Source organism: Sylvia atricapilla, chromosome Z, assembly GCF_009819655.1.
Source record: "Sylvia atricapilla isolate bSylAtr1 chromosome Z, bSylAtr1.pri, whole genome shotgun sequence".
NCBI classification, from domain to species: Eukaryota; Metazoa; Chordata; class Aves; order Passeriformes; family Sylviidae; genus Sylvia; species Sylvia atricapilla.
The window spans coordinates 69,442,238-69,453,484 of NC_089174.1; the positions used below are offsets into that span (position 1 = coordinate 69,442,238).

Sequence of the window (11,247 nt, forward strand, 5' to 3'; positions counted from 1 at the left end):
CATGCTAACACAACCATCCCTGTTCTCTCGCATGTAGCCTGACAGGGATGTAATTATGACTAGCATCCACTTTCAAAGAATCCAACAGGAACCAACTTCAGGATACTTGAAAATTCACTTTTCAGGCACCTTATTGAAACACTTTTAGGTACCTTATCTAAACACTTTTCCTTTCCACGCTCCCTAAGGGATACATAAGATTTTCTCTTTTGTGGTCAAGTTCTCCTGAAAGCACCACAGCTGTTGATTGCATCAGGAAGCAAAACTTCCCCATATACTTTTGGGTCTTCTGCCACCAGGCAGAGTCTTCCAACTACTCATAATTTTCCTCCCTTGGGAGCCACGATTTTTTTTTAAACAGGCAAAAACTAAAATAAAAAATAAAATTAATGAGTTGCACTCCCAAAAGCAAAAGAGGGAAAAAATAACCCAACTGTGAGGGCAGCCACAAAGAAACTCCTCCCTGACTTGTAATTTACCATCCTCACTTAATGTGAGAAACTCATAGCGGGTATTGAACCCTGAAAACAGCAATCCTGCAGCGTCTGCTGCTTTAGTACAGAAGCGATCGCTCATTTCAAAATAAATAAAATATCAGGACAGTAAACTTATTCGGTTTAGTAGCACAAAAAGATTCTGGCATTTAGAGAGCTGCCTCTAAACGAGGGGCATCTGCAAAAGGCAGGACTTCATCTCTGCACAGCCAAACTCGAAGAGCGCCCAGGAGCCGCAAGAAGGCGCAGCCAGAGCGCTGTGCCGCGGGCGCGGAGCAGCGCTGGGAGGGCGCTCGGGCAGCGCCGGGGCCCGACACGGCCCGAGCAGCGCCCCGGACCCGCTCCCCGCCGCGTCCCGTCCCGCCCGCCCGCCGCCACTGACCTGGCCCGCCGTCGGGGAACGGGGAGCTGCCGGCCGGCGGGGCCCTGCCCAGGCAGGGCGCTTGGGCGTGGAGGACGAGGAGCCAGAGGGACACCATGCGTGCCGCCCGGCTCCGCGGGACACATGGCATGGTGCGGGCGGGGAGCGGCGAGCGGGGCGCCTATCGGGGCCGCGGCATGGCCGGGCCGCTCCCGGCGCCGCCGGACACAGGCGCCGCTCCGCACAAGGGCTGCGCGGGGCCGTCCCGGTGTCTGGTTTCTGCCGGCGGAGGAAGGAGGGCTTTGGGGAGGGAGCAGCTCCCGGGAGCCCCCGCCTCGGAGCCGCCGGGGTTAACGCGGCGGGACGAACCGCGCCGGGCCGGCGGGGAGGGAGGAGAGGCGAGGCCGCCGACAGGGACTGCCGCCCCTCTCCGCCCTCCGCCGTGCGGCACAAGTGGGGCGTTCGCCCCGGCAGCCCTCGGGGAGGGCGCAAGGCAACATCGCCTCTCTGGTCTCACGCCGGTGGTCTCCGCTGAGGGCCTGGGCAAAGCGCTTCGCAGCCGCGCACACGCCCTGACAAAGGTTCCCCAGCCGCGGGGAAAAGTGTTGGGGGCACGCGGGAGTTTGACCCGTTTTCCACCACTTTCGGATGGATGCGGCGGGAGGGCATGGCCGGGGTTTCCCCAGCTGAAGCACCTCGTAGCTCAGGACTTAGGGGGCCAGCAGCCGTAGCCCAGTTTCCAGGCTGCCCCACAGAATCACAGTCAGTTAGGTTGGACAAGACGTCTGCGATCGTTGAGTCTAGCCTGTGACTGAATATCAAAACGTCCTCTAGAACATGGTACTAAGAGCCATATCCCGTGCTTCCTTAAACATCTCCAGGGATGCTGACTTCACCACCTCCCTGGGAAGCCCATGCCAAAGTCCAATGATCCTTCCTTGTGAAGAAATCCTTCTTATGTCCAGCCTAAACCTTCCCTGCAGCTTAAGGCTCCTCAGGGTGCTAAGCCCGTTCTGTGTTTTAGCAGCGTGCTGGCGCATCGGGGTTACTTCTGAATATCCTCCCTTTGAACAGAAAGTTCCTAAATAGTTTTGGCATCTGTATTTTTAAGTGCATGCCATGTCCTCTCTGCCAAGAGTCTCCTCATGTGGCGTCTGCTGTGGTTACTGATGGGCCAAGGCTCCACAGGTGGATGCACGTTTCGGTCTGTGCCATACTTGAGACCTGGGCTGAGTTCTTCATCTGCTTTGATAGCCTCCTGCTTAAAGTTGACTCCACCATGGACTTCTTGTATACTTTCATAGCAATCTATGCTTAATTATGCTTGTTTCTCTGCTCAGTTTTCCCAAGATGAAAAGCTGCCACAGTTCAACTGCCTTAGTAGTAAAGAACTGTGAACTCCACACTCCAGAGCACAAAAATGCAAAAAAGTGTTAAAGCTCCAGGGTTTTCTAAATCAGCAAAAAAAAGTGGCTTCCATCAGGACTCAGACAGGAAACTCTGGAAACAGACCATATTTATAAGGGTGATAATTGATTTAGGAATCATCATGTGCTCTCTTCTAGATAATGGAAGGACACAGACCATGCAAAAGATGTAGAATATTTGATATCCAACTGCACTTGCCAAGAGAAGATTTGTTAATTGCAAGGTATTTATTTCAACATGTCTGTCCAAATATTCTGCACATGAATAATATTATCTCACTTGTTACAGTGACAAGTTTCCTGGTGCTCTTGCCATTAGGATTCTTAGTCTAGTCACACAGTGGGCACTGTGCTGTTTTGTGAGACTGGGTATTATCGCCTGCTTAGCTCAATTAAATTTTGATTTAACTGAAATTAATTTAAAGCTAAGTATGACCTGAAATTGATATTATACATATAAATTTTAACATCTAAAAAACATCTGACAGTTGTTGCATAGAAAAAGCCACACAATTTGCCATTAATACTTTAAAATAATTCAGTTGGCAAATAAGGAAGTAGCTACACCAAATGACATTAAAAGTAGCACTGAAAAGAAGTCATAACAGTTCAAGGGATGGGCATATGTTTACAAAGTGTTGGTTTAGCATACTTCTTGAAGGCCATCAGAGAAATGGCCCTTCTGTGTGAGACATTTAACTGTTTGCTTCCATTTTCAGTCGTCTCTTTAGGTAGGTGTTCATTGGTAGGTGAATCTGATGGGAGACAACTAGTATTTCATGCAGATTCCATCTTGGTTTCTTCCACAGCAGGAAAACTTAATTCCTCTTGCCTGTAATTCTCTCCAGCCCTGGAAGTGATGGAGAACTAAAAACTTTAGGAACGCAAGAGAGTTTGTGGGAATGAGTTTTGTTTTGATTTGATTTTTTTTTTTATGACAAAAATTTTTAGATCGAAAAGTCATACAGAGTGGAGAAAGAGAGCTGTGGGAATCTGGTCTGAGACATTTATAACCCCCTGGGCTTTGTGCCAGCATGCACATACACAGAAAGAATGATTCACTGGGTGTAGCGTCAGAAAATACCCTGGGGGACAGTGGAGTTCCTGCTTCAGGGATGCTGTGACTGTAGCTGACACAGTGTCCAAAACACAGCACCGTACCAGCTACTAAGGAGAAAACTACGTCTATCCCAGCTAAAAACAGTCTAAATATGAAGCAATGGCACAAGTAGAAAGCACTCTGCTGATTTGAGTACATGTTGAGGCCAGCTATTTTAAGTGAACAGAATTTATGACACTGTGTCTTCCCAGTGGTTTCCTGTTCCAAAGAGGCATAACCTGAGGTTTTGGGGTCTTTTTTTGAAAGAAAGTAAGTATTTTTTGCTAACTAGACCTTAGTTATAAAAAGAACAAAAATATAGCAGCACATCAGCTGTGTTCTTGTGGCAACAAAGTTATTGCAGTTCAGTAGATGCAGCTCCAGGCAGAAAAGCCTGTGCATTTATTGAAAGGTCACAATCAAGAGACACAATGAATCCTGGACTGACAAACCAGAAACAACACTGGACTCTTTTAAATTTAAGTAGACTTCCCCAGGAGTCATAAAAGAAATTAATGTATTTCAATTTATATGTATGCAGAAACGTTTACATAGAGACAGAAAAGCAGAAGTTCTGAGCAGTGAGGAACTAAAATTCAAATAATATGATTTAGCATAGAGGGGTTGCTACAAAATGTAGTCCATGTGAAGACAATCAGGAAATTTTGCTTTACTTAGAATGAGAGTCTCCTGTGTAAAATTTAAAGATATAAAAGTATCTAATAAACACTTGCTCTGCTCCTGCAGTCGACAGGGAGAGGAGATACCTCTGGAGTATAACACATCCTTGCCTGTCTCATCCAAGGTGAAACTGTCCAGACCTGACTGTTAACTGTCGAGGCAGCTTTACGGTTTGCTTGGACTAGAAATGGCAAGAAGGTGGATCACACGTGGTGTGGTGGGCTTAGACTGTTCTGTGATGCTGTGACTATTGTCAAGGAGATGAACTGAAAGAGAATGATTCTGAATCCCAACGACCATGTGGAGTTTGCTGGGTAATTGCCATTGTTGGTGTATTATTTCTCTGCCAGATTTATACAGAAGTTTGTGAGTACATTATTTTAAATTTATCCTTTTTTTAATCTTTAGTCTCATTCTCTGTTTCTCATTAGAGATGCAGCCTCTTAACACAGCTAACTATTGGTATCTGAATCAGAGATACTGTTGGATCTCTCAACTTCCATTTCATTATAGTCTTAACAAAGTTTTGGAACTTCATCAGTTATTCTAGCAAAAATATATATATATATATTTTCTGACATTCCATGTCTGGTATGTCCGTGGGCAGATTTAAGTAAGAGAGTCAAGCAAATTCTAAAGTAATCAGTGATTCTTTAACAGGAAGATTTTTTGTACGCTCACGCTCAGATTTCTGGTCAGTCTTCAAACATGGATTTTTTTTTTTTTAACTGGTGAGCTAATTCACAAACTTACAAATTCATGCTTGCACTATGTGAGTTTATAAGCTCATTGGTCATGCTATCCATATTAACCAAATAAAAGCATGTTTCTGGAATAACCGGTCACTTCAAATTATCTTTTTATGAAAGTTAAAGTGCCAAAAAAATATAGTCTCAGTAGTCTGCTTAGAAAGCAAATGATGAGAGGATAATGAACATAATTAAAGTATCTGGTTATTTGTTTGGTTTGGGGGTATTTTGGGGGGTTTTGGTTTTGTTAAAACCTATTTCTGTGTCCAGATAATACTTTCTGGAGGATATGTCTGTGGTCCATGAATCATGGTATGACCATTGTTTTAACTGAGATTTTGTAATGAAAGCCTGTATCCATTTCCTACTACACTTTTAAAAGAAGATTTGCCATGAAAATCTTCCTGTGGTGGACACTCATCAAGTCACACCAAGTTCACTCTCCAAGTTCACCAAGGATGGAGGAGGTAGAGTTGTAAAATCCAGTTAAACATTAACTGTTAACAGTTACTGTCTGAATTTGGTCAGAAGGATGAGATTGATCAGAAGGATGCGAGCTCAGGTCAGATGGTAGCCCTGAGCTCATGAAAAACTGAAGGGAGACCATATCAGTTCTAGAAATTCAAACTGAAAAACTAAACAAATATGAAACATCCATTTCCTGTTTTCTAATTTCCTTCTCCTGACCCAGAATTTTTTTTGAGAGAAGATGCCTTAGAATTATTCATAAAACAGAATTCAGTAGCAAGAATGCAACATTTAAATAATGTAAAGCCCATTTAAGCCAGACACTCTAGTAAATCTTTTTAATAAAGAGCTTTCTAGAGCTTTGCTATTACTACTTTTTGCTTCAGTGTGTACAAAAAAAAAAAAAAAAAAAAAAAAATTAAATCTCTTACTGCTTCAACAAAAAATATATTGATATCCAGTCTCATGCTTCTGTGCTTCTGGATTTAGTAATACATTCAATATTTTTAAAATCTGCTTTAAGCTACAAAAATGCTTTTTATATTGAAAACAGAACACAATCTCCCTTGCCAAAATATTTCAGAGGAGCATACGGCTGGTTCAGTCACTATTGTAATTGTAATAAATCTTTTGTTTGTGTATGAGGTCTGTAAAGAGAGTGAAAAATTACAGAAATTCTTTGGGGTAAATTGTAGGAAAATTACCATTTTCATAAAACGTTTATTTGGTATATTTAACTAAAACTGTTTTTTAATGCTATTTGAGAAACACCTTCAGGACACTGACACAATATATTCCAAACAAATGGGAAGTTTCTGTTGGTGGTCTGAACAAGTGAAAGCTTTTTTAAGTCTACTGTACCGATTGATGCTTGCCCACAGGCAAACTAGCAATCTCAGCCCCATGGATTATTTTAGCATGGTACTGTATATATGCAAAAAGCACCTCTGCCTGAATTGTTTGAGATTAACAAAATACACAAATCAGTCATTTTTTTCACCGTTATCTCCAGAGTGCATCATGGTAGCCTCTGCCTGTCAAGTTTATTTGAGTCTTCAGAAAGTTTGAGGAAGACCAATAACACTGACACTTGGATAAAAAGAAGACTCTGGAAAGTTACATGTTATCAACACTGCTTTGGCAGCATGTGTGGAATGAATAGGGAACAAACAGACTACAAAGTCTGTCCAGAACAATAACCTGTGTGACTGTATCTGATGAGTTTTGCAGTACTTTTTGAAAGTAGCTGATAGCTTTTTTAACATTTTTTTCACCTATGGCAGTGTTCTCACAGTGTGTTAAATAAATTATTCAGCAAAATACTTTATTATTCATCTAGGTCTTGCAGGTTCCCTTACCTGCTTCTAAAACTTCTCTGAAATGAAGAATGACGAAAAGAACATCCACTCAAGACTAGAAAGGAATTTTTCTGGGGTTCAAAACATGAGCAAAAAACTTTGGACAGTCATTTCACACTTGCAGACCTGAGTTCAAAATCCACTACCAGTGTTCCCAGGAGGCACTTCAGTTCACACTCCATTGCTTTCCAGGTGACTAACAAAAAAAGTAATATAAAGTTGGACATTGTTTCTTTCCTCTTCCCCTTTCTGAATCATTATTACTGTTCAGTCTCAGCAATATACCAACAAGATGTGCCAAACAGAAGAAATGGTAGAAGAAATTATTCTATGTAAGACATAGTTGCTGCAATTTTTCCAGTGAGATATTTAAAATTGGGTGTGAAGAAGGTGATGTTGAAGCAATATGATGAAAATGCGTCAGAATCCAATCTAGAAAAAAATCCCCTTCTGCACTATCAATCTCACTAATAATTTACCAAGTTATATCTGTCATAGTGTCTGCGTGGCTCAATTACAGATTGTTTTTTCCTTGGGGGCTGGACTAAGTGGAGAGGGAAAATTGAACAAGGACTTGCACATTTCAAACATTTTACTCACCTTGGTCTTGGGTAAATGCTGACTCTAGTGCTAAGGCAGTCATTGCTGCTGTGGGCTGGGGGTACACCTCACCCTCTGTGCTGTTTACAGAACCTCTGCAGGTCTGGTTGAAACTCAGCGTTTTTCATGTTGCCTATTTATATGGTGTTTCTATTGCTGGTTTTAAGGGATCAGTGGCTTTTTCTTCTGCATGTACTGTTTTACAGTTGACTGTGCAACACTGATGGAACTAATGGGGTTGTTAAATATTACTGCAAGGATGATTTCCTCTGGTTGAAAGAATTTGAAAAACTGTTGCCATTCAGCAGGTGGAGAGATGCAGCTTAACGCTGTGTATTGCAAATGCCACTCAGATGCAACCCTAGTCAGTGATTAAGAGGTATGGAAACCTAGAAGAAAATCCAGGATTTAGAAAGTTGTGAAAATGTGCTGGATTTGGCTGGGATGAAGTTAATTTTCTTTGAAGTGGCTAGTGTGGTGCTATGTTTTGGCTTTGTGCTGAACACAGTGATGATAACACAGAGATGTTTCAGTTACTGCTGAGCAGAGCTCACACACAGTCAGGGCCTTTTCTGCTTCTCAGACTGCCACACACACAGGCAGGGGACCTGGGGGTGCTTGGGAGATTGGGAGGAGACACAGCTGGGAGAGGTGACCCCAGCTGACCAAAGGCATATTCCAGACCATGTGACATCGTGTGCAGGGTATAAAGTGGAGGAAAGAAGAGGGAAGGGGCCATGTTTGGCATGATGCCATTTGTCTTCCCAAGTGACACTCAGATGTCATGGGGACTGCTCTCCTGGAGATGGCTGAACTCCTGCCATGCCTGCCCATGGGAAGGGATGAATTAACTCTTTGTTTTGTTCTGCTTGAGTCTGTGGCTACTGCTTTCCCATGAAACTGTCTTTACCTCAGCCCTCGAGTTTTCCAGCTTTTACCCTTCCAATTCTCTCCCAGTCCCAGTGGTTGGGTGTGTGAGCAAGTGGTTGCCTGGGGCTTGGCTGCTGGCTGGGGTTAAACCATGACAGCAAAAAATGTCAGGAGTCCATTCTTTGAGGCCTGATGTGGTCAGCATTCGGAAGATTTTTTTTTCCTGGTACTAGGCTATTTATTATAGCAAGTAATCTGAGTAATCTGCAGACTAAGCCTTCCCAGAGCCTTGCATTGCTAATTCCAGTAAATTGTTCCCTCATTATATGCAATATGAATGATGTATAAAAGTTCCCAATTTCTCTTGGTCCCCTTAAACACTCCCATGCTATGATCTGACTGATACTTTTACAGGGTCCCTGCAGATACAAATCAAAGAGTGGACTGCTGATAACAAGGTAGTCTTTGCAGGAAGTTCAGTGAGATAAATCATTGGAGAAATAATACACTTGTTAAATGTTCCATAAATCTCCCCCAGATGGCTGATTCACAGTGCTTTACTTAGGTTTTAGTATTCAGAATTAGTATTCAGAATCTATTTGGTTTTCAAAATGCGCAGTTATCTTGATTTATTTAAAAGCGGAACAGAAGAAAGAAAGCCTCAGTTCCTATTGCCATCGGTTGCTCTCTGTTTCTGCGGCAAACTTGGTGGGGAAGCGCTTTTCGGGCCCCGCGCAAGACAGGGGGGCCCCCTGCGGGCGGGATCCCTCTGCCTTCGGAGAACAGGCGGCCGCTGCTGTTGTCTTCGCCCAAGTGCTTCACCGATAGCCGGGCTTTACAGCTCCTTTGTCCGCGCCGTTCGCTTTAAAATGAGGGAGGAACGCCGTCTCCCGAAGTCCCAAAACCAGGAGAGGCGTTCGTGGCTCCCTGTCCGGAGTGCGGTCATTCAGTGGAGGGCGAAGCGCGGTCCTGCTCGGTGCCGAGGTTTCTCCAGCGCGAAGGCGCAAGTGCTTTCCTGCCGCTCGGCGAAGGTGCGACATCCCCTGAACTTGTCCCCACGCAGGAGGGGAAAGGTTCCGTGAGAGCGATCCGCGGGGAGCACATCGGGGAGGGGAGATCACATCGAGGGAGTGGGGATCACTCGGGATCGGGAGACGGGGGATCATATCGGGGGAGGGAGCATGACACCGGGAGGGGGGTGGGGGCAGAGGGCATCGCCTCTGGCCGGGCGCTTGCCGCACGGAGCCCGCGGGAACGCCAGGTCGATTCCCAGGCGCGGTTCCCGGCCAGGTGTGCGGGCCGGGCCGGGGGCGACCCGCCGGGGCGCGGCAGCCGCGCTCAGCACCCCGGAGAGCTCCGCGCCCACCGCGCATGCCCCGCCCCGCCGGCGCGGATAAAAGCGCGGCGCGGAGCCGAGCGGCGCCAGCCCTGTCACTGTACGGCTGGCACCGCGCCTTCCCTGCACCCTGCCCGCCGCAGCTGCTAGTCAGCCTCTGGGGAAAAGCTCCCGCGGACCCGTCTCCCACCCTAGCATGGGATGGGCGAGCCCTGCGAGCGCGGTGTCTGCTCGCCAGCCGCTGGCATAAAGGAAGGCGCGGACAGGGAGTCCTGGGATACGCCGCTGGGTTTCCTGGAGAGCGCTCAGATGGACAACGGGAGCAACGTGTCCTTCCTGCAGTTCTTGAAGACCATCAATCTGGAGCGAGCCGACGGGATGCAGGGGGACAGTTCTGATGTGGTGAGGATTGTCATCTCTCTGGTGTACTCCGTGGTGTGTGCCCTGGGACTGGTGGGCAACCTACTGGTGCTCTACCTGATGAAAAGCAAGCAAGGTTGGAGGAAGTCCTCCATCAACCTCTTTGTGACCAGCCTGGCAGTGACTGACTTCCAGTTTGTGCTGACCTTGCCATTCTGGGCGGTGGAGAACGCACTGGACTTCAATTGGCTCTTTGGCAAGGCAATGTGTAAGATCGTCTCCTATGTGACAGCAATGAATATGTATGCCAGTGTATTCTTTCTCACTGCCATGAGTGTGGCTCGATACCGCTCTGTGGCTTCAGCCTTGAAGAATCAGCGTCGAGGAGACCCACTGAGTGGCTGCTGCTCTGCCAAGTGGCTTTGTGCACTCATCTGGCTGTCAGCTGTCCTGGCTTCCCTGCCCCATGCCATTTTTTCCACCACTGCCACTGTCTTTGATGATGTTCTCTGTCTTGTCAAGTTCCCAGAGGGCCGAGGCAGCAATGCCCAATTCTGGCTGGGTCTGTACCACATCCAGAAGGTGCTGCTGGGCTTCGTGGTGCCGCTGGTCATCATTAGTCTCTGCTACTTGCTCCTGGTGCGCTTCATCAGTGACAAGAACATGGGCAGCACCTGCAGTGGCCCCAGCATCAAGCGCCGCTCCAAAGTGACTAGATCAGTGTCCATTGTGGTACTGTCTTTCTTCTTGTGCTGGCTGCCTAACCAAGCACTTACAACGTGGGGGATACTCATCAAACTCAACGTGGTGCACTTCAGTAACGAGTACTTCCTCTCTCAAGTGTACCTCTTCCCCATCAGCGTGTGCCTGGCACACTCCAACAGCTGCCTCAATCCCATCCTCTACTGCCTCATGCGCAGGGAGTTCCGCAAGGCACTGAAGAGCCTCCTCTGGAGGATCACCTCACCTTCCCTCACCACCATGCGCCCTTTCACTGACACCACCAAGCCTGAGAAGGAGGAGCAGGCTCTGCATGCCGTGATGCCTGTCCACCCTGTCCCTGCTGCTCCCCGTGCTGCTGCTGTCCAGGCAGAGGTGGCCTATTACCCCCCCGGGGTGGTGATGTACAGCAGCCGCTACGACCTGCTGCCTGCCAGCTCCATGGAGCAGCACTGCTGAGATGGCAGGGGGCTCTGGGGGTTGGGACAGTGCCAGATGTGGCCTGGGGATACTGAATGCCTGGTCAGGACAAGGGGAGGAGGGATGAGTAAAGGAAGACTTCTGTGTGAGAGATGCTCTTTTGCGGTTTTGTCTGCCCTCAGAGACACTAAATGGACGTTGTTGTCTGGAAGAGCTGAGCTGGAGAACAGACTAGGAGGAGGTAGTGGTGGGCTGTCTCTTTGAGATGCCTTTTAGTGTTTTTACCTCTGCTGGGGAACAAGAA

At 46.7% G+C, this 11,247-nt stretch overlaps 1 protein-coding gene across 1 annotated transcript; it reads left to right on the forward strand.

Annotated features, from left to right (window-relative positions):
- The first annotated feature begins 9,644 nt into the window (after positions 1-9,644).
- On the forward strand, positions 9,645-10,988 carry RXFP3 (relaxin family peptide receptor 3). Its single transcript, XM_066338989.1, has one exon. The coding sequence runs from the start codon at positions 9,645-9,647 to the stop codon at positions 10,980-10,982; it is 1,338 nt and encodes a 445-aa protein (XP_066195086.1). The 3' UTR covers positions 10,983-10,988.
- The last annotated feature ends 259 nt before the right edge of the window (positions 10,989-11,247 follow it).

Bases quoted from the DNA above. Each gene is read 5' to 3' on its own strand.
- RXFP3 (XM_066338989.1), top strand. From the start codon at position 9,645: ATGGGCGAGCCCTGCGAGCGCGGTGTCTGCTCGCCAGCCGCTGGCATA.